Genomic DNA, 21,956 nt, shown 5'->3' with positions numbered 1-21,956 from the left:
GCGCATTAGGCTAAAGATGCAAGTGCATAGCGTTGTTGTAGAAGCGATATATTTAACAGGCGCAGCAGTGAAGGGGTGGTCTCAACAGGAGACGTGGCGGGAACGCCAGTAAAGCAGCAGCGACAGCAACCGATGGAGCGGGGCAGTGGCGAACGCGAGCGTAGAAGGCTGTTGGAGGTTTGGGGTGGTTGGATTTAGGATTGCTCATGAGAACCTAGAACACCAATCGGGGGCTTTCAAGTCTGCTTGCATGCGGTTCTGCGAGTCATTTTAGAGCTTAGGAACCCTCTCTGGCCTCTTGCATGCGGCGATCTGCTTCGGGGTGAGCTTACCTGCGGGGTGTCGATCGCGCACATCTGCGCTGCGGCAGACATGTGCTTCGGAAGTACAGGGTAGGATATCAAAGGCTGCCCACGCGCAATCGAGCACTCCAGGAGGCCCTAACAAAGGTCGCTTTCCTTAAGCATTCTGTCGATAAAACAAAAAGACACGGCTTGCTTGAAACTTCCCTCCTGCGCCTCTAGGCTTGGAGGGCCCCCAGGGGTCGGGGGAGGAACCCGCTGGAGAACCAGGGGGGCCCCCCGCTTCCCTGGGCGCAGCAGCCATGCTGCGGAAGAAACAGCTCACCAATACACGTAAAATTGCATAAAAAGGCGGCAAGATGCCGTCCTCCACGTCCTCTCCCTCTCTTGAAGGGGGTCCCTCGATACGCATTCGTCTGGACGGTGAGCTGCTCGCGTGCTGCTGGTGTCTTGTCTGCCTTTCCCTCCCTGCTTCTTGTTGCGTCCAGTGAGCCGCAAAGCGACTTCAGCAGGGGAATTTATGCTCAAGGAGTGGGCCCTGCGCTGTGTGTTGGCTTGGGGGAGCTCCTTGCAACACCGCCTTTCCCCTTCCGGATCCCTCCCCCCTGACCTTCTGTCGCGAATTCAGTGTATCGCACTGCAGCTGCAAGCGGATGGAACTCTCTTTTTTGGATTTCTGGTCTTTTGCGGTCAGTTGCAGAGCAGCATTTGCCGCCCTCCGTGCTGCAGCTGCTGTCTCTTGGTCGGGAACCCCCTGCTGCAGACTCCCCAGAAGCGTCTTCAGTTCCCGGAGCAGCAGAAGCATCTTTCAGTGTAGGAGAATTTGTTAGAAGAGTGAGCGGGGAGGGTCCTGAGGCCCTTGGACACCGACTGCAGCAGCTGGAAGAGGCTGTCGTCGCACTCGACACGCAAATACGCAACCAGGTGAGCTCGAAATGTTGAACCCTGAGACTTCATGCGCGCGTCTACTGAAGCTCTTGCGCTGGTAGAGAAATATTCAGGGGCTGCATTTTTGGAAAGCAGCAAAGCGCCGTCACTTTCATCCTCCTCAGTTCCTGTCGATCCAGCCTGTATGTACACCCCGAACAACACGGCCTACAGCCACGCCGTCTCCCTTTTGTCGCAGCTGTCATCGCACCTTGGATCGCTGCTTCCAGGAGTCTCCTACTTTGCAGAGTTGCTCCGACCTAGCGGCAGCAGCCGCAGTGAATCTAGCAGCGACAGTGTTGCGCAGCATGGCATGCCGAATGCATCCGCTTCTCTGCGCTTCCGCGGGGACGGCAGCGATGATGCAGGAGCACAAGAGGATGGACTTAGCTCCTGCTGCATAGAGCAGCTGCAGCAGCAGGTACACCGCATCTCGCAGCATGTGCAAAAGCTGCATCAGCAGACGCAGCACAGTGCCGGTCGTCTCGAGGCATCCGTGGAGGAAGCAGACAAGTGCGTTGGTGAAGGGCATGCGTCTTTTTCTTCTACCCCGCTGATGCTTCGAATGCCTTGTCGTCACGCGTAGAGAGCTTTCCCCAGTGTCGCTGGAGAGGAGTTCTCTTCCCGCTTTTTTAGAGCGAACAAAACGCAACTAAGCCTCCTTCAACGCGAGTCTTTCTCCCAGCATGCGACCCTTCGCCGCTCCATTTGCTACGGGAGCTTTTTCATGAGTTTTTCATGAGTTTTTTCATGAGTTTTTTCATGAGTTTTCCATGAGCTTTTTGCACGAGTTTTTTCATGAGATTTCATAATTTCCGCCACTGTCGCTCTTGCCTCCCCGGCTGTCTGCCCCTGCTGCTGACGCTTGTGCTGCGTTCTCAGACTGCTAGATGCGGAGCAGGTTGTTGTGGGGGCATTGCAATTTCTTCGGTGTCTGAAACGCCTCCAGTCAGAGGCTTCAAATCACAAAAAGGCTGACCTCCTGATCCAGGTGCACCGTGTGCACGTGTGGTTTTCACTGCCTCGAGGCGTGAAGCCAAATAGACACCGCAAAAGGCTCGCTAGCTAATAAGGCCTTGTGCAGTGCACAGCGAATCCTCCACAGCTGTCAGATGGTCTTACACAGCCTTTCTGTCTTCTTGTTGCGCAGCTGGAAGCACTGGCAGCAGACAAAGAGAACGGCAGCGGCAGAGATTCCACCGAATCGAAGGGCACTAATAAAGACGCTCCCCCGACAGGGGCGACTCCCGGATGTTTTTCGCTTCGTGAACTCAAGTGCTTGCAGCCAGCGCTGCAGATAATGGTGGATTGCGGAAAGGAGATTCGCAGCAAGCCAAAAGCTTTGCTGGAGGAGTCGCTGCACAAGCAGGTAGGCAGCCTTAGTTAGCACTAAGGATCAGGGTTACTAGAGAGAGTCAAATGCAGCACAAGATACTGTTGCTGTTGTTGTTGTTTTTGCTGCTGTTGCTGCTGCTGTTGTTGATGTTGTTGCTGTTTTTGCTGTTGTTACTGTTGTTGATGTTGTTGTTGCTGTTGATGTTGCTGTTGTTGTTGATGTCGTTGTTGCTGTTGTTGTTGATGTTGTTGTTGCTGTTGTTGATGTTGTTGTTGCTGTTTTTGCTGCTGTTGCTGCATCGTATGAGGTCCAGGTTTTTGCTTGTGTGTGTGTGTGTCTCTTCTTCAGGATGTACTAGGCGTTGGTGATAGCCTCAAGTGCCTATTCGCGCTGCAGCAGCCGCAGCTGACATTGGAGTCTGTGTTGCAGCGAATGACGGCAGAAGTCTGTCTGCCTCTACCAATAGACTCACTACGTGCTGCTGCAGCAGCTGCAGCAGCTTCTGGCAGTGCCGCACTTGCAGCAGCGGCGACTTCTCCACAAGGCGCAACAAGTGGGGGGAAAGGGCAGCAGCTTACGCCTGCAGCAGCGGATGTGGCAGCCTACTGCGACGGCTCAACAAGCAGCAGCAGCATCTCTTTGGTGTGCTGCACTCCTTTCCAGCACCAAGTCGCTGCATGGGCTGTCTCTGGACTGTCGTCTTTAGAAGAGAAACTACGTCAGGCCTTCCTTCTTGATAAGGTATCTCGGAATTCTCCTGTTGCTGGTGTTTTTGAACTGCCGTGACTGCGTACTGATATGCTGGGGTAGGGCGCCACATGCTGTCGAGTGCCTAATGCTACCAGATGCGCAATATGAGCTGCTGGAACGGGTGCCTCTCAATAACAGCAGCCATTGTTGCTGTTGCAGTTGCTGCCTTCACTCCGTCTGTAGGACGTGTTTATCGTCCTATTTGGAGGTTTCCCCTCCTGGCACTTTCGGCGATGCTGCTACTTCTGATGCTGCTTTGCTGCAGGTGCTAGCCAGTTCTGATGCTTCCCCCTTTTCAAACACAACAATGGGGGACTGGCTACGCGAGAGGGGCTTTGTTCCCTCCGTTGCAGCGGAGCTGCTGCGCAAAGTGTCTGTACACCTCAGGAATTGCTGCAGACAATTAACAACCCGCAGCCGAACGCTGCAGCAACTTGCAGAACAGATGCAGCAGCAAACTCCGGATCAGCAGCATCTCGCGAGTCAACGCATGGCATCCAGTTCACTTCTGCTGCAGCAAAATGAGGAGGAAGCCGCAGCCTGGTGTCTCGTGGACTGTGCGCCTCTGTTAGTGCTGCTATTACGGGCATTCGTCTCTCGTTGGCGGAAGGCTGGAACGAGTGGCGCCTTCCTGCATCCTCTCAGTGCGTTTTCTAAGATTGCTGCTGCTGCCGCTCTTGGTGTTTGTGCTGCTGCTGCTGCTGCACGCAACAGCGTGCTGCTAAGCGAACGGCTTCAGTTTGGCATGCATGCATTGCATGCACGTGGTTCCTGTGTACTGCTGCCGCCACTGCTGCAGCGAATGCGCAGGAGACACAGCTGCTGGGCAGCGTGAAAGAGCTGCTCGGGCTGTACGGACAGCGACTGTGCTGCCTTCACGAAGACACGCTGCAGCTGCTCTTCTCCCCCCAGCTGCTGCAGCAAGCGCAACAAGAGCAACAGCGGCAAGCGCAACAAGAGCAGGAGCAACAGCGGCAAGCGCAACAAGAGCAGGAGCAACAGCAACAGCAGCACCAGGAGAAGAAGCGCAGTAGCAGCAGCAGCCGCGTGCTGCAACGCCTGTACAAGCTTAGGCATTGCATCAACAGCAGTAACAATGTATACCCTACAGCGGGAGATCTAAGAGCATTTTTGCGACAAATGCTGCAACACCTTGCGACTTCACAAGTTGCAGGGGAGCCGCTTTTCGAGCAGGTGCCGAGCTGCCACTGCAGTTTCTGCGAAAGACGCAAGTGCTCTCCTCCTCTTTCCTCGTGTTGCCTCTGCCGTCCTGCTGATCCAACCGTAGCGGATAGGCTGCAAATTGTGCTGTGTTGTCTACCGCTCGGAGTCGTCCTCTGGGGTATTTTGCGAGCTGCACGTTGCTGCGGCTGTTTATTTCTTCCCCCACATGGCAGCAGCTTTTGCACTGCGTTGCATGCTATGACTGCGATTGCAGGCGAGGGCTGCCTGCGACAGCTCTTTGGCTTTGTTCATGTGGTTGTGCGCGCTGCAAATTCCTCCAGCAGCAGCAGAGTCTCCTTCTCTTCTAGACGATACACCGCAGCACAATGTAAGGATGCAAGCAGCAGCAGCCATAGTGTCGTTGGACCCTGCTGTAGGAGCACTCGCGCTGTATGTGCAGCAATACCGAAGCGCGCGGATCCTTTTTCGCCACTGTGTATTGCATTTCTCTGAAGTCTTTCTTCTTCAGAGCTCCCTCTCCATTGTGTTGCCGCTGCAAAGGATGCATATCTTATGAGGCTTGCCCTCAGTTTTTTTTGCACCCGTTCGCTGCTTTTGCGTCTGCTCGTGATGCAGCGTACAACAGCAGCGGCCCGGCTGTGCCTGGCGAAGACGTACAGTCTCTTTTCTTTGATGCTGCAGCGCACGAAACAGGCTGGTGAGGCAGGCATGCATGCAGGCAGGCGGGCGCGTCTTACCTGCTGCTGTGTAGCCAACGACGGTGCTGTTCGACATGTCGACGGTCATGCTGCCGCTGCTGCTCCACACGGCGCTAACTGCTGCCGTATGTGCTTTTTGAGTGTCGCTGCAGCGCAGAAAGATGCTGGAGGCTTCGAAGGTTCAGCGGCAGCCGCACTGCTGCAACTCAAAGCCTTCCAGGAAATAGAGGCTCTGAAGGTAGGCCTTTGTTCTCATCCGTCATCTTGCACTGATCTTGAACTGTTGCTTGGGCGCTCTCAGGAGCAAACTCGACGAACAGTGCACTTGTCGGCTTCTAGCGGTGCGACTGAGCCTCGGGAAAGCGGCGAAGCAGGCGCTGGGAGGGGTTGAAGACATGCCGAATCATGAGGCATTCGGCTTGCGGTTTTAGCTTCGCTTTTTTCCTTCGTGATGCTGCTGTTTGTTGCAGAAGGAGCTGATGCAGCAGTGGTTCTTAGGGCCTCCGCTCACGCTTATTTACCAGCAGATCTTTGCTGTGCTGCCGATCGAGGTGCAGCAGTTGCAGCAAGAGCAGCAGCGGGCTGACCCCCTCAGGTGCATGCGAAGGTTTGAGAGGGCTGTGATGCAGCTGAAGCAGCAGTATCTGTCTCTGCTGCCTCCTCCCCTTCGCGACATGGAAGCGAAGGGTCTATGCGTTCAGTTGCTCCAGGTACACTCCTGTTGAAACTAGCGCAGCAGCATGCTCATGCAAAGCGGAAATCGACTGCTTATCCGCTCGCAATTCCTACAGCCAATCCTTGTGGGCACTGTCTTTGCTGTGTCTAGTGAGGAGACGGGCTTGCCGTGCTGCAGCTTCTTGGCTGGCTAGTTTTTGGTAGCTTCTCGTGGTCAGGATGCTGCTGCTGCCCCTTTGTTGCAGGGAGTCGTTGCTGCAGTGTGTTTGAGCGCGGCACGACTCGACAGTCAGCGGGCTTCTCTCGCATGCTGTCTGGCAGATGCCGAGGGATGCTTATCGCTGGCATATCCGCAGCTACATGTACACTTGAAAAGCCACAGCGAATTGCTGGGCAAGGTCCGCCGGTTGCTGTGCCTCTCTACCCCACACCTGCTTTCTGAATACGCCATGCTGCAACAGCAGCAACGAAAACAGCAGCAAGAACAGTTGCAGCACCCCCTACAGCTGCAGCAGCACACGCAGCAGCAGCAGCAGCAGGCGATGTGTGCCTCCGTTCCGGTTTTGCTAGCTGCAATTCATGTGCTACAGAGAGTGCAGCAAGGCAGCACCTTGGGACTGCAGCAGTTAATAGGGCTGAGCGATGAACAGCTGCTGTTGTCTGCTGCTGCTTATTTGAGGAGCCTCCCCGAAATACGGGATGAGGCGAATGCATCTGTTGCTGTTGCTTCTACAGTGTCTGTCTCCGACTCTGTGGCCGTCCCTTTTTGTGCTGTCGTTGCCGCTGCCACTACAGCTCTCAGAGTTGGGTGTACGTACACCCTGGAACAGCAGTTGATGCAGCAACAACCATTAGGAGAACTGGAGCAGCTAGTGTCTGCTCTTGGTTTGCTACAACAAGATGCAGAAAAGGACGGTTTTTAAGCACTGTTGCACTGACCCATATCGAGTTGGGCTTGCAATCTAGCGGGCAACGCTATACTTGCGCATTTCCTGCTGCACTAGTTTTCGTCGACAAAGTGCGTGGATACCATTGCGAGAGTCCTCTTGACTGCCAGCCTGCGTGAGAGCAAGTGCCCGTTTTACTGCCCCTCCCTCTGGCGCATACTCTTTATGCCTTCGCACAATACAGGCAACCTGCATGCACCTCCTCTGCTGCCCCGCTACACTTGAAGCTATAGAGGGAACGCAAGAAAAAAACCACGGACGCAGATTACTCTGAAGGCCGTAAAAAACCGGTGTCTGTGACAGTCGTGAGTGTGCGTCCAGCTGTAGGGGTCGTAGATCTGTGTACATATATCCCAGGCCCTTCCCACAAGACGCCTTGTCTGTAGAGAGACTGGAGGCATAAAAAATAAGATTGTGCAGCATGATCGTCTGCACAATTCGTGTTGTGTGGCGGAAGCAGTATACACGGCAGACATCCTGTTGCATTGATAGATTTGAAGTCACCTGGTTGTATGGTCAGGGGGCAGAAATCCCCCATGCATGAGCAGGTTGGCTGTTCAGCAGCAGCGACACCGCACTGCCTGGTTCCTATTAAAACAAATCGGAGGCAATTACATCTTGAGAGCACAGAACGAGGGGGTATGGGTGTATACTCTTGTAGAGCCTGGTGTAAAGCGAAGACGTCTGAGGGTCACCTCATGCAGCTGTTGCTCTAGTTTCTCAGCTGCTCTTGTGCTTCCGCATGACCTTAAAGGCCAGGATGAAGGTGCGCCAACGGGAAGAAACAGCTTACTTTGGGGTCCAATGTAGAGTGTCTGCAGTTGCAGGGGTAAAAGATGCTTTGGGTGGTAAAATAAATCAGTACTGTATCGAAGCTACACACGTCTGTCGACTCCCTGACGCTACATCAACGGGTGTAAAGAATTTTCTTAAACGTGAAGAGACTTCATATGGCCTTGGGGGAGGCACGACTGGCTGCGTTGGCACCAGATAGCTCCTCCAGCAGCACAACAGGCTGTTGTCGTAATTAAAACCACCGGTAGCAAGGGTGGCTAAGATGCCTCCGAAATATGCTCTTTGTTGCTTCTCCTGATTCTGTTACTGATGCTGCTGCTACTGCCATGTACGGCCGCATTGCTGCTACGGCTCCGGGAACGCCCGTTTTCCATTTTTCTTACCAACGCAGTGTCACTCCACTGCTGCTGTAAAAAAGAGCAGCCTGCTCTTGGTGCCGCTCTCGCCGCTTCGCCTCGTGGGGAAGCACCATAAACTGCAACAGCTGTCGCTGCGGAGGCAGGTGCATGCTTTGCCTTCGGTAGAACAGACGCGCCAGTTCAGGAAATCCAGTCCCTGTTTGAGAAGCTCCTGCTTCAAGCGCAGCGACAAAGCCAACAGTGGCAGAAGTGCAGCACGCATTCGAACAGCCGTCTGATGGGGACGCTATGACTATACCTGTTGAAGCCTTGCCGCAGCAAGGAGGATATCGCATGCTTCTGGCCGTAGCTGCATGTCGCACAGCGCAAGATAGCACAGCATGTACAAGCAGCAGCAGTTGCAAGAGCCTTGAGGACTGCTCAGTCTCGACATCAAACTGGCCAGTCACGGACAGAAGGTAGAGTCGCTGCATCAAATGATCCAAAAGCATCATCGGCAGCTGCATGCCATGCTCATGAGCTCCCTGGAGACGACAATAACTTCTGCGCAAGATAGACGAGCATCATCATAGGCAAACCTGTCAGCTATTGGTGGAATGCTCTCTTATGATTCAGTAGGAAGCCCATGGGAGAGGGCAAGGGCAGCAAAAAAGGTAGCAACGGTTCCTGGAGCAGCACCTAGAGAGGCAGCAAGAAAGACGGCAGCAGCTGCGACAACGCCAGCTGATTGATTATCACCTGCAGTACCAAAAAGAGAATGCCGTGTAACAAGAGCAACACCTGCAGCAACTGGAGGGATATAAGATGCATCGCGTACAGGACCCATGAGAAGTTCACTAACAAGAAATCGGGCAGTGGCCCCAGGTGTATGCGGCGAACGTGCTGCTGCAGCAACAGCAGCTGGTAGGCGATGCACTTGACGGCACAACGACGACGCACCTGGCAGGATGAGCAGCAAGCACAAGCGCTGGGCTTAGTTGGACAGCAGAGGGGCAGCGTCGGCAAGCGCGTGAGCTCAAGGAGCACAAGCTGCTGCAAGGGACTGCAGCAGCAAGCACATGAACGGCAGCAGCGCGGACGTCATTCACTGTGTTCTAGGAGGGTGTATGCACAGGAAAACAGCAGTGACTGCATCCTCAACTGCATCATTACCGACAACAACGCATGCGCAACACTGTGTGGCTGCGGCATCGGGAGCTGCTCCAACAGCGCCAGCCTTGCATGTGGGGCACAGGGTCAGTTGCAGGCACAAAAGCAATTGCGCATGCACCGAGCAGAGCGAGCAACTGTGGACAGTGCAGCAGCTTGCTCTGTGGCGGCAGCAGGGTTTGCTGCAGCAAGAGTTGCGCAGCGAATACATCCGTGCGAGCAGCGACAGGTGCTGCTCGTTTGCAGGAAGCATGCTCTGTTGCAGCAGGAGCAAGCTGGCTGACAGGAGCATGCCTTTTTGTGGGGCTTTGGAGAGCACACAGCACACAACAGCCAGCCAGCGCTAGAGAGCAACAGCAAAGGGCTGCTTTCCTGCCGTCGGGGTGAGGAAACACGCAGCAGCAAAAGCCTGCTTGAGCCAAGCACCACCAACAGAGGCATGCGGAACGGGCAAAGAAAGGAGAAGCACGTGTACAACAGACGCACAACGTGCAGACACGATACCGTTAAGCCCAACCAGCGCACCAGCAGACAGGGTCTCTGCTGCGAGGCACTTCAGACGACATGCCACATATCCCATACCCCATGCATGGCAGCAGCAGTCTTGATGGTTTGCGCTTGGTTGCTCAGCAGCAGGAGTGGTGCGCGCCGTCGAGAGCTCGGCACACGCAAACAGGCGAAGAACAAAATACTGCCACAGCAGCAAGAATCTAGCTGTGAATACTCCTGCGGAGCTGTAGCTACTCTCTGTGCTGACGTATCGGCGGCCTGACCTAGAGAGCACTGTGAAGCGGCTGCACAGCACAATCGGCAGTAAGGGAGGGTGCTGAGCTGCGCAGCAGCTCGGTAGGCTGCATTCCGCCGTACCAGAAACTGGCAACGTGGGGTCACACTGATGGAGGCTGTACTCCAGGGTGACAGTCCCTCCAACTACAAGATCAAGAGAAATCGCAGCTGCAAAGCCTTCCTGACGCATTGCATGCATGGAGCAACTGCGCATACTGCAGCAGCTGGGGCATTGGGCTTGGCCTCCTCGCACACGAGCAGCTCCTGAGCTGCAGTGCAGCAGGGGCAAAAGCCACTCATCAACACACGCGATGCAGCAGTTGCTAACATCAAGGCCTACATGCCCAAGCTGTTACTGCAGATTGGCAGCAATGCCGCTCCAGGAGCGCCAGTACCATCAAACCACGCAAGAGGCACATGCACTGTCGCTCGTGAGCAGCAAAGCTACAAGGTGATTACGTGACAGCAACAGCGGCTGCTGCTGCCGCGACAGGCTTCGCAATCAGAAAACCGGTCCAAAGGAACAGATGAACCCTGCATTGATTCCTGACGCTCATGTCACTAACTCGCTGGCAGTGTACTGTCGCTGTATTGAACAGCAAGCAGAGAAAGCCTCGGCTCCACGGAGTAACAGCAACAAAAGCAGCGCAGTGTCTGTGTGTTGCCAAAGCCGTACTTCCTTATCATCGCAGCAACACTATCTGAAGCTCCTGCTGCAGCAGCGCGATCTATGGCAGCAAGCAGTTCCTTCAGCCGTTTGTTGCCGCAGTGGCGACCAGCTTGCCGCATAGCCATCAAGTAACGTGAAAAAAAATTTTTAAATGCACTGTGTGTCTGCATGGGTACCCCATGAGAGTCTGGACTTGAAGAAATCGCAGCTCAAAGCAGCAATACTGGCAGCAGCGATGCGCGCACCACAGCACGTCCTCTCCTCCCTCCCTGGCTTGCAGCTGCTTTCAATATGTTGGTGCTCGGTTGCAAGTCATGCCTGCAGCAGCAGCAGTCCCTCCAGCAGCACTTACAGTCATGGCGTGAAAAAGCACGCGGCAGTGCAGCTGCTGCCGACGCAGCTGCTTGGTCAGTGATCAAAGGAAGCAACTTCCCCCTCCCCCCGTCCCCCCAACAAGCGCTGCTGAGAGCAGGGTTGAATGCAAGGAGCGATGAGAGAACGCACACAAGGGGATTTGGCATAACAAGGTTTCAGCTGCAGCAGCCAAAAAGCCCTCCTACTGCTGATGCAGCTGCGGTGACAGCGTATTCTGTAGCCTTGAAATATTCCATGCAAGCAGTTGCTGCACCCTGTATAGCTGGTTCTAATGCAGTGGCTGTTTTTGCAAGCTACCAGTTAAAAGCCCTTTCTAGGTGTACATATTTAAAACACCGCAGTGATAGTAGCAGACGCTGTTATAGCTTCAGCTTTTTCAGGGTGCTTCAGCGGCATCGTAAAAGCTTTCAAAGCTCCCTTCGCGGGTGGAACCATGAGCTGCTCCTGCTGCACTGACGACGCAGAGGCAACAAGGCGGCTAAACTATTTCGAGTGTCAAGTAGCATAGCAACTAAGTGTCTCCTGGAAGGATTTTATCTTGTTCCACGTCACTGAGTGCCGCATCGCGTTCTGCCACTGCAGTGTCTGCTGCCGCTGCTTCCTCTGCACCAGTTGCACTCAACATGGAGGCTTCAGCTTGCGCTGGAGCCTCTCCTGCGGCTGGAGTGCCTCGTTGTGCAGCAAGGCTTGCTGCGCTTCTGTCGAAGTCCGCTGCTGCAGCTCCGATGTCACGTGTTGCAGCTATCTGGTGCGCCTCTTCTGTCACGCGCTGCTGCTTCTTGGGGAGGGCGTCGTGAGCGTCAGCAGCAGCACTCGCATGCGCTGCTGCTGCAGAACCCTCTAAGGCTGCTGCTGCTTTTGCTGCAGCGGGAGCTGCAGCATCCTGCTGCTCAGACCGATGACTGGACGCTGTTCGGTTAGACGCGATGGCAGTGGCAGCGGGGGGGGTAGTAGCCAGTGCATCCCTGTTGGTGCGAACCACGAGTTTACCATCCACAGAGAGTGACGCGATTGTTGCTCCGGTGGAAGAAGCAGCGAGACCGACAATAAAGTCTGCGTGTCTTTGCAGCACCTCAGTGACAGTCTCTAGTCCCTCTTGGGTAGGCTCCGCGACTCGAACCTCGTAAAACCCCCCCCCATTGCTGTTGCTGTTGCTGCTGCTGCTGTTGCTGCTGCTGCTGTTGCTGCTGTCCCCTGCCAGTGCTGATACAGCTACAGGAGCGCTGCCATCCGCAGGTAAGTCAGTGGCGTTGCAGCTCGCAATCAGCACCGCACGCCGGTTGCTCAGGTGTACGTACACCATGTCGCACACACTCGCTGCAACACACGCCCAGCCCCCACCCCCCCGCAAAGCAGCATCAATTTCAGCATTAGAAGAGGAGGCATTGGGGAAAGGACGACAGCAGCAAACACGATGGCATGCGTATCACATGCCGCGCGCACCATTTTGCATGCCGCATGCAATCCTCGCTAGCGTGACACTCTTCAGCCGCAGTAGCGGAAACATCACTTGAATCTGCCTGTCCTGCTGCAGCTGCTGCTTTGAAAGCGTCTGCGGCACGAAGGCGCAGACCCTTATAAATCCGTCAGAGCAGCCTAGCAGCAAGTGAATGCTGGTGACGCTGCTGCTGGGAAGCATCCTTCGACGAGGACGCCATACGAGCGACACGGCCTGCAGACACATCACCACCATTTAGTCGCGCACATACAAACACTCATAAAAGCATTCGCATACATGCATACACACACATATGTTCACTCACAAATGCAAACACAAACAAACATATTCACTCACATTCACACAGATTCATACACACAAATACACTCATATACACATGCCCAAGTGAAGAGACATACATACTTACACACACCCCCTTACACACATACACATAATCATTCATGAACATGCGCACTCTAACACACACATACACACGAACACTCATGTCCATTCACAATTGCTCACAAACACTCATTCTCACATAAGACAGCGAGAAGCAAGCTCATGCGAGCAGAGCCGACCATGTGGAGGCCTATACGGCAATTTTTCCCACTGCACGAGTCTTTTAGCGGCCGTGTGCATGCATCCCAGCAGACGGAAGCATGCAGAAGCACATGCAGCAAGGGACGCAGAGGTGTAATCGCATTCCAACGACTCGCCAGTTTGCCTCTACATTCCTCGGCACACACGCAAGGTATTGCACACATGCATGCATCGAGTTCAAGGCTTACCATGACTGCTCTCTCGTTGATGAAGAAAGCCTGAAGCGGCAAGATCTGAGGCACCACTGGGGCTCTCTGGTCAGCAGGTGTTGCGTCTGCACGTCCTCCGGCAGCTGCTTGCTGCTCCTCTTCCTTCGCACAGCTGTCATAGTGTCGATGCAGCTCTGCTAGTTTTTCGTCCTCTATAAAGGCCATGGCGAGACAGCCACCCACATCCGACGCAGCCGCAAGATAGCGGCCCTTAGCAACGGCTGTGGCTGGGGTGGAGCTAGCCACGCTGGGGGGGGGGCGTGAGCGATCAAGAGCAAGAGCTGTGAAGTTGCAAAGCAGCACTGCAGTTCCTCCTTGCACTCCGCTGCAACCAGAGGGGCTTGTGCTGCTGCTAGATTTGGAAGGAATGCCGACAGCTGTGGCTGCAAAGGCTGCAAGTAGATGCCCCTTCTGCGTCTCGTAGATCCCCAGAGGATACGCAGAGGGGCAGGAGGCAGCGGCCACAACAAGTTTGCCGTCCTGCAGAAACTCTACGGCTTGCAAGTCATCACCGATCCTGCTCGTGCTGGCGCTTCCACTGCCACTGATCGCTGCACCCAGAACGGCAAAGCCCTTCCCCTCCGCGCCAAGGACGCAGCGGGGTGACGGGGAGTTCAGCAGGAGGTGTACATACACCTGAGAAGCCTCGAAGACCCCGTGCTGCAGCAGCTCGTCTCCGACGGGGGAAGTGAAGAAAGAGTCTCTCCTTGCGTACAGCGAACTGTTGCGGCTGCCGCGCCACGCAGCGGCAGCAGCGCTCGCTGCTGCCCCTGGCGTCAATGCAAGTGCATCTCCCATCACTTTCTGAAGAGCGTCCAGAGCCTCTGCATCCACTGACCACACATAACACAGCCTGCATCCACAACACCGCACAGCACACGAGAGGAATTCCCAGAGGACGCCGATAGAAAAGAATCGAGGCAGGAACGCAGCAGCAACAGCCCCCATACGGATGATGCGTCTGTGCGCATGTTTACATCAGGATACACACTTTGAAAGAAAATGACTGGCTTTTACACTGAAATAACCTCCCCTCCCTCCCTTCCCCCCTCCACAGGCGGCTGTGCTACTATACAATCGCAACTTCAAGCCTAAAGAAAACAGCAATCTTACCCGGTTTGCGTTACTGCCAGAAGCGTATCCCCTTGTTGATTGAGCACCATCATTTGAATTGCGGAAGCCATACGTCCAAGCAGTCCTACGAATTCAAGTCCTGGCGGCTTTTGCTGCTCTTGCTGATTCCGTTCCCCCTGCTCATGATGATTCTGTTCCCCCTGCTCATGATGATTCTGTTCCCCCTGCTCATGATGATTCTGTTCCCCCTGCTCATGCTGTTGCTGAGTCTGCGGGGGGATGCGCCACACGAAGATGGTCCCAACGAGTCCCGTGCCTCCTACGAAAACGTGGGTGTCTGTACAGCAGCAGCAGCTGCTGCTGCGTGCATGCGCCTGCTTCTCGATAACCGCAACGTGTCGCAGAACGCTGCTAGGCCGCGAACAGCTGCCGTGCATGCTGCTGCCGCGGGTGTCTGTACGCGCGGCGCACCCTAGGGGCGCGCCGCTGGAGGTAGGTGACCCCAGAGATAGTCCAGAGGGCGCTAGGGAGGAAGACATGACGCCCCCCTGCGAGGATGACGAGGTAATGACGAGAGAGGATGCCATCTTCTGCAGCCACGGGCGGGGCACAGCTGCAGCGGCGGCTGCCGCGGCTGCGAGAAAGCACGCACTGCTTGTATCCGTGTTTTTGTGCTGCTTGAAAACTGCCTTGCGCGTGGTCGCGGTAGGCCCCCTGGCGAGGGTGTTGCGGTGTAGCAGTCAGAGCTGCCGTCAGCAGCGGGCTAAACAGGAAGCAGCAGTGGCCAGCAGGATGCAGCAGAGCCTCTAAACACTGGCTATCTTTGACTGCTCGCTGGGGTGTCTGGGCGACTGTGCGGATTATTCTACAGCAGCGCCTCCAACGGCCATCCCGAGCCACACAGACAGCCCTCCAAATGGTTTGGTATGCTGCTGCTGCTGCTGGATAAAAAGCGAGAACTGCGGAGGGACCGCCTGCTGCATGCGGGAGCAGCCAGTCGGGGGCGCGTGTGAGCACGACGGGGCTGCAGCCGTGCAGCATGCGGGTGGTCTTGCCCATAATAGCATCCCAAGCAAATAAAAATTCGGCCCGATACACAGCCTTCATATGCGTTTAAGGTCTATAGACATACATAATATATGTATATGCGTCGGATAGACTGTATCCTTCATTGCAGGTGCTGCTAGGCGCGCGCGTTCGCTTCTCACCGACGCGCTGTACAGCTCGTGCCGCCGCTGGAAGCTCTCCCCTAGCAGGATTCCCCCGCTTGCAACGCCATCGCCAAGTACAATTCTTGAGCAGTCCAGCCGACATAATGGTGCAGTGCCCTCCGAAGAAAGCAAAGGTCGTGGCTTCCCATGCCCGCAAGAACAAACCTCACAAGCCGAAAGAGGGCGGCAAGAAGGATAAGCTTCAAAGGATCCTCAGAAACGTAAGCTTAAGTCATGCCTATATATACATGTGTAGGATCGTCTCCTGCTGAAATGATTTGACGATGGACGTTAGTGTCTGTCAGCCTGCTGACGCGTTTCTTCCTTCATGACGGGGGCTTCCCCGGAATGCTGTGTGGTGGTAACCTCTGCACGCAGCCAGCAAAGGCCGTGAGCATATCCAAGGTCGAAGCCACATTGGCAGCAGTTGCGCAGCCAGTACACTCCAACCTCCAAGTCGTCAACACCGGCAGCAAGAAATGACTGACGGCTGGCGTTGATGAGAACGGCAGGCGCACCCGTTCAACAACTTCTGCACCAGCAGCACCTGCCCGTGTGCACACATTGCTATCTCACCGCTGCTGGGAAGACACCCTGTGAGTACATCAAAAACTTTGCATTCCGTTTCAAGGGAGCCGCAATGACTTCTCTGACTTTTAAAAAATGTTTCGGTCAAAAAGAACTTTGTGAAGTGTATGCCATGTTGCTGATGCCAGCGAGGGCATTTTTTTGGGTGCTCGCATGCAGCCATGTAGTCGCCCTGCTCCTCTGAGCGCGTATTAGGGAGCCTAGACATCCAGCACCCCGCGCGTAGGCGTATATTGCTGAAGGCTCCTTGTTGGGGAGATCTTGGCGTCCAGAAGCGTGCAACTTGCCAGCTAGTTAGATTTGAATATGGCTTACACGCCGCTGTGCTAGCTGTCGTTCGAGATAGTTTACGAAACAAACGAAATGTTCGCGCTGCAGTGGATATATGGAGGGAGCTAAAAAGGGGCTGGTTGTACCGTGTTTCCGGAAAAGACTGAAGCAACACCCCTGCGCAAGTAGACTACAGATATTCTACATGGATTTTCAAAAAAAAAGGCAGAGGCTACATGCTTCCCGTGCAGGTCTTCGCCTGACAAAGGCAGCCTTCCTTTGAGGAGTCGGAAAAGCTGCATGCGGCACATGCACATGCAAGCCAGGAAACACAAGATGCAGCAGCAATGGGGAATCCACGCACATAGGCACCAACTAGAGAATTTGCAATGGGCGGGCAATGAATGCTGCTGCTGCAGAACTGTGCAGAGCGTACTGGTAATCATAGAACACCTCCTCTCCTGAAACGATGTCTCTGAGGGCAGAGATGCCTACAACGCTGTCGCCAAGCAGCACGGACTCGGCGTTCGGCTCGCAGCAGTGGTTGATATACCTGCAGATACAGACGCGCAAGTTGGACTGTGTGCCGCTAATGCTTCCCCTGTGGCGTTGAGCGCACGTGTGTTTCTGCAGCGAGACGGCCCTAGGATTCCTTCGTCAGGAGGGTTCGGAAGGGAAAACGGCTGTAGACTCCGGCGCTTGCCGCTGTCTTTAGTACACACACAGGTGCAGCACTGGACTGACTCGAATGCTCGGAAGGTCAGCCAAAGGTAGCATGGGGAGTGCAGGCTGGGAAAGGGCACTGCCTATGGCGGCAAACCGCCTTGATCTCGCTCTGCATAAAGAGGGAGCGAGCTATTACTACTGGCCAGCTTGTCAGCGAGCGAGGAAAGAGGCAGGCAGCCAGACCGCCAAAGCCACACAGCAGCAAGAACGAACCTCGCGAGGTTTCCCATGTCTGTAGCGTCCACGTATCGCGTGCATAACGTCTCCTCGACAGCAAAGCAGTAGCAGTTCCCGTGTTGCCAGTCATAACGCGCCTCGCTGCGACAGCAGCAGACGAATTCATATCCATGCAAGAAGCCCGTGAAGTGGTGCTGCTCTGTTGCGTGTCGTGCAAAACGGAGAGAAATTTTTACCCGCTTCGACGTTGTGATCGCAAGAGATGGACCTCGCATCCCTCAACAGCCGCAGGTAGCGCTCACCGAATTTCAGCCAGCTGCGGTGGAGGGTAACGCTTGGTCTTGGGGTGTATGTACACCTCGCCCGCATACTCCACGAGGGGCATCCCGGCAGGGAGCCACTCCGATGCAAACACGCCGAACCTAAGGGCCAAAACCACCCCAAAGACAACACAGAACTCCTGCGTCTCGCAGTGTGTTCTTCACAATGACTTTTCCCGCTAAATGCAGCAACAGCAGCAGCATCAGCATCAGTAACTCATGTGGCATGGCACGTGCATGCCAACAAAGCCTGAACAGACAGAGTGCTGTCTGCTGTTTCCTGGATGACGCCTAATAGAAACGAGGTCGGCAGCAGTCGCAAGACTTCTCGCAACAAATGCAAAATTACCCGTGTACAGGAGATCGCTTGAGGAGAAGCGACCGACACGGCAGAGCGAGGGGAGCGTCAAGGGCAGCTGGCCACCGAGCAACGCCAAAGCGCAAAAACTCTGCAAAATAGCAGCAGAAGAAGAAGCAGCAGCAGCAGAAACACCCCTTTCACCATACCCCCTACCGGCACAGCCAAACCGTGTGAAAAGAGCCGCACTTAATGCCAATAGCAGCAGAAGAAGAAGCAGCAGCAAAGGAGCAACAACAAAAGGGCAGCGGAAAAGGAGCGACAATAAAGGGGCAACAACAAAGGAGCAACAATAAAGGAGCAACAACAAGGGAGCAACAACAAGGGAGCAACAACAAAGGAGCAACAACAAGGGAGCAACAACAAAGGAGCAACAATAAAGGAGCAACAATAAAGGAGCAACAACAAAGGAGCAACAATAAAGGAGCAACAATAAAGGAGCAACAACAAAGGAGCAACAATAAAGGAGCAACAACAAAGGGGCAACAACAAGGGAGCAACAACAAGGGAGCAACAACAAAGGAGCAACAACAAAGGTGCAGCGGAAAAGGAGCGACAATAAAGGAGCAACAATAAAGGAGCAACAATAAAGGAGCAACAATAAAGGGGCAACAACAAGGGAGCAACAACAAGGGAGCAACAACAAAGGAGCAACAACAAGGGAGCAACAACAAAGGGGCAACAATAAAGGAGCAACAATAAAGGAGCAGCAATAAAGGAGCAACAACAAGGGAGCAACAACAAGCGAGCAACAACAAACGACCAACAATAAAGGAGCAACAACAAGGGAGCAACAATAAAGGAGCAACAACAAAGGGGCAGCGAAAAAGGAGCGACAATAAAGGAGCAACAACAAGGGAGCAACAACAAGGGAGCAACAATAAAGGGGCAACAACAGAGGAGCAACAATAAAGGAGCAACAACAAGGGAACAGCGGAAAAGGAGCGACAATAAAGGGGCAACAACAAAGGAGCAACAACAAAGGAGCAACAATAAAGGAGCAACAACAAAGGGGCAACAATAAAGGAGCAACAACAAGGGAGCAACAACAAGGGAGCAACAACAAAGGAGCAACAATAAAGGAGCAACAACAAGGGAGCAACAATAAAGGAGCAACAACAAAGGAGCAACAATAAAGGAGCAACAATAAAGGAGCAACAATAAAGGAGCAACAACAAAGGAGCAACAACAAGGGAGCAACAACAAAGGAGCAACAATAAAGGAGCAACAATAAAGGAGCAACAATAAAGGAGCAACAACAAAGGAGCAACAACAAAGGAGCAACAACAAGGGAGCAACAATAAAGGAGCGACAATAAAGGGGCAACAACAAAGGAGCAACAACAAAGGAGCAACAATAAAGGAGCAACAACAAAGGGGCAACAACAAGGGAGCAACAACAAGGGAGCAACAATAAAGGAGCAACAACAAGGGAGCGACAATAAAGGAGCAACAATAAAGGGGCAACAATAAAGGGGCAACAACAAAGGGGCAACAACAAGGGAGCAACAATAAAGGAGCAACAACAAAGGGGCAGCGAAAAAGGAGCAACAATAAAGGAGCAACAATAAAGGAGCAACAATAAAGGAGCAACAATAAAGGAGCAACAACAAGGGAGCAACAACAAAGGAGCAACAACAAAGGAGCAACAACAAAGGAGCAACAACAAGGGAGCAACAACAAAGGAGCAACAACAAAGGAGCAACAATAAAGGAGCAACAACAAAGGAGCAACAACAAAGGAGCAACAACAGCAAAATACCAACAAGCCTGCAGACTGCCCACAGATACATACCCTCACGCAGTCGCGCAGCATCCAGAGACTCTTGGCGTATTCGCAGCAGCTGCTGCTGTAGAGGAGAGGGCAGCATCCCGTCTACCTGCGGCAGACGTGAAGAGCACGATCATAAGCAGCGGGATTTATCCTCAAGCACATGCGGCGAGGCAATGATTGGAGGCGCAGACACCCTAAGCGCCGCATCGCGTCTACCAGTGCAAGTGTACAGCCAGTGCATGCACCTGAAGCAAGAGACCTGGACAAAGTTGCTCCTTAAAACCACAGAGCAGCAGCAGCTGTTGTTGTTGCTGCTGCTGCCCAAAAACGCCTCTGCCGCCTCTTCCCTTGCGTCCTCCCCTGCGAGCAGGAGGTGGAGGCAGCGCGTCTGCTGCTGCTGCTGAAGCTGCTGCTGCTGATGAAGCTGCTGCAGCATCCAAACGACGCTCCTCTACAGCAGTCTTTGGAAAAAAGCGGAGCACCGAGCAGCAGCTCTGGGAAACGCGTCGAACCACAACTGCCCGTCCAATTGACTGTACGGCGACGCATGCAACGCCTCCTGAACCTAGTTCTCTGCCTGCTGCTGCTGCTGCTGCTGCTTCTGAAGACGAAGGCTCTACGCCTGCGGCAGGAGTCGACACGCGAAGCAGCCTCTCGATGGCTAGCCTTTTTCGAGGGTGCTGCAGGTCGGTTTCGCTGTGTCTCTTGACGCCGCTGAAAGGGAATTCTCTCTCGCCCGCACTGCTGCTGCTGTCGTTCTGCATGTGTTGCAACAGCGTCTGCTTCCACTGGCTCCCCAGACACCGCACAACAAAGTGCGCAAATCGCTCGTCTGCCTCTTCGAGAAAAGCGCCTCCAGAGGCACAGTGACTGGATCTGTCCTCACGCCTGCCGTCGCTGGAGCAGGTGCTCCCAACGGTCGCATGCAGCAGTCGATGCAGAAGCCACAGAGCCATTTTCTTCTGCCGGGGAGGTGCCTCGGGAAGCAGCAACGCGCCGTCGCGGGAGGAGTTACGTCTGCGGGAGGAGTCGCAGGTGTGCTCACACAAGTGGCATCGAGACGCCAGCAACTGCAAGACAGCCGCCTTAGTTTGCTGCAGCAGTTGAAGGGACTGAAGAAGCTGCAGGCGCATGCAGCAGCCTCGCCCCCGCAGCAACAGCCACTTAGCCCGCGCCGCATGCATGCCAACGAAGCCTCCGCTCAACAGATCCTGCCGCTTCTGCGTCTCCTGTCTAGTTATCCTCGCGTCTTCCAGCCAACTGTGGGCTTGGAGCTGATAGGGGGCAGGCTGCTGCGCAGCTCTACCACGTTTCTCCAACTCGCGCTTGACAGCAATGTCAGGGGAAGCAAGAAGCTGCTGTGGCAGCTGAGGGGGTGCTGCCTTCTGCGCGGCAGAGTGATATATGTCGAAAAGATCACCAGAGTGGCAAAGTAGAAGGGTAGCGAGGCATCTCGCTGCTCCTGCGACAGCGTCAGGCGGCTCTCGCAGGAAGAAATATCTGTTTCCTCGCTCGCTCAGTCGCAGATTCTCCGGGCGAAACCAGCTGCTGCTGCTGCCGTTGCAGCTGCTCCCTTGAGACGTTGCAGCATGCGCTGTTAGCTCCACAAGCTCCCTGAGACTGGGGGGAGTTATGTCAGAGGCTGCCCTCTGCGCCGCTGCCTCCTCTCCTGTTGCAGAAGAAAAGGCAGAATCTGCCTTTGCTGCACACTCCCCCAGAGACAGCAGCTTCCTCTCTTCGGACTGAGCAGCGGAGGCAGCAGCAACGGCTGTTCGCGATGCTGAAGATGCAGCTATAGACTGAGCGCCAGCAGCTGCCCCTGCCGTTGCTGCTGCTGCTGCAAGAGACGCAGGAAGACTCGTGAAGTGCTGAGGCTTTGTCGGCTGCTGCTCGGAGCTTCGATATGGGTGCAGCCGTGCGGAAGGCTGCAGTTCTTCCAGTGCCTGAGACTTTGTTGAATCGAGCATTTCCAGCTGGACCAAGAGCTGCTGCTGCTGCTGCTGCTGCTGCTGAGAAGCTGCAGCAGCAGCAGCACTAGCAGCTGATGCTGCTGCTGCTGCATTTGTTAGATCCCGAGGAAGCGCTTCCTCTTCTCTCTGGGCATAGTGCATGGGAGGCGTTCTCTGCTGGTGCTGCCGTTGTTGCTCTATCGTGAGTTGCTCTTCTTGGGTATCTTGCTGCTGGAGGAGTTGCCGCTCTTCGCGTTGAAATGCATGCGCAGACTCTGGAGAATACGAATGACTCTCCTGCTGACAT

The 21,956-nt window shown here is 54.5% G+C and overlaps 3 protein-coding genes across 3 annotated transcripts; 1 reads left to right on the top strand and 2 right to left on the bottom strand.

The window, feature by feature from the left end:
* The first annotated feature begins 661 nt into the window (after positions 1 to 661).
* On the top strand, positions 662 to 6,796 carry LOC34617541. The gene is made up of 13 exons (XM_026333867.1): positions 662 to 725; positions 997 to 1,149; positions 1,292 to 1,742; positions 2,112 to 2,202; positions 2,380 to 2,517; positions 2,914 to 3,306; positions 3,581 to 3,759; positions 4,215 to 4,509; positions 4,754 to 4,924; positions 5,116 to 5,197; positions 5,351 to 5,436; positions 5,669 to 5,908; positions 6,272 to 6,796. The coding sequence occupies exons 1-13, from the start codon at positions 662 to 664 to the stop codon at positions 6,794 to 6,796; spliced, it is 2,868 nt and encodes a 955-aa protein (XP_026189652.1).
* Positions 6,797 to 8,578: 1,782 nt separating this feature from the next.
* LOC34617538 lies at positions 8,579 to 14,388 on the bottom strand. The gene is made up of 9 exons (XM_026333866.1): positions 14,318 to 14,388; positions 13,184 to 14,057; positions 12,398 to 12,626; positions 11,842 to 12,271; positions 11,502 to 11,652; positions 11,140 to 11,247; positions 10,608 to 10,743; positions 8,713 to 8,874; positions 8,579 to 8,652 (listed from the first exon to the last, which is right to left on the bottom strand). Exons 1-9 carry the CDS (start codon positions 14,386 to 14,388, stop codon positions 8,579 to 8,581), a joined length of 2,235 nt encoding a protein of 744 aa, XP_026189651.1.
* Positions 14,389 to 17,412: 3,024 nt separating this feature from the next.
* On the bottom strand, positions 17,413 to 21,667 carry LOC113146458. The gene is made up of 3 exons (XM_026333865.1): positions 19,946 to 21,667; positions 19,722 to 19,806; positions 17,413 to 17,786 (listed from the first exon to the last, which is right to left on the bottom strand). Exons 1-3 carry the CDS (start codon positions 21,665 to 21,667, stop codon positions 17,413 to 17,415), a joined length of 2,181 nt encoding a protein of 726 aa, XP_026189650.1.
* Positions 21,668 to 21,956: the final 289 nt, after the last annotated feature.

Source organism: Cyclospora cayetanensis, unplaced genomic scaffold (assembly GCF_002999335.1).
Source record: "Cyclospora cayetanensis isolate NF1_C8 unplaced genomic scaffold, CcayRef3 CcayRef3_contig_31, whole genome shotgun sequence".
Lineage (NCBI taxonomy): Eukaryota > Apicomplexa > Conoidasida > Eucoccidiorida > Eimeriidae > Cyclospora > Cyclospora cayetanensis.
Note: the sequence above shows the minus strand (reverse complement) of the source record. Positions and strands in the feature narration are given on the sequence as shown.

Excerpts from the sequence above, each read along its gene's own strand:
- LOC113146458 (XM_026333865.1), bottom strand. The coding sequence starts at position 21,667 with ATGCTCGATTCAACAAAGTCTCAGGCACTGGAAGAACTGCAGCCTTCC. Across the intron at positions 19,807-19,945 it reads GTCCAGGTCTCTTGCTTCAG|GTAGACGGGATGCTGCCCTC; the intron begins GTGCATGCACTG and ends CGTCTGCCGCAG. Across the intron at positions 17,787-19,721 it reads TGCTGCGCGACTGCGTGAGG|TTACTGATGCTGATGCTGCT; the intron begins GTATGTATCTGT and ends ATGCCACATGAG.
- LOC34617538 (XM_026333866.1), bottom strand. The coding sequence starts at position 14,388 with ATGGCTTCCGCAATTCAAATGATGGTGCTCAATCAACAAGGGGATACG. Across the intron at positions 14,058-14,317 it reads CTGGCAGTAACGCAAACCGG|GCTGTGTTATGTGTGGTCAG; the intron begins GTAAGATTGCTG and ends TTGTGGATGCAG. Across the intron at positions 8,875-10,607 it reads TGCAGCAGGAGCTTCAGATA|CTGCTGTTGCTGCAGCAGCA; the intron begins GTGTTGCTGCGA and ends ATCGCCTACCAG.
- LOC34617541 (XM_026333867.1), top strand. The coding sequence starts at position 662 with ATGCCGTCCTCCACGTCCTCTCCCTCTCTTGAAGGGGGTCCCTCGATA. Across the intron at positions 3,760-4,214 it reads CTGCAGCAACTTGCAGAACA|CTTCTCCCCCCAGCTGCTGC; the intron begins GATGCAGCAGCA and ends GCTGCAGCTGCT. Across the intron at positions 5,909-6,271 it reads TATGCGTTCAGTTGCTCCAG|GTCCGCCGGTTGCTGTGCCT; the intron begins GTACACTCCTGT and ends TTGCTGGGCAAG.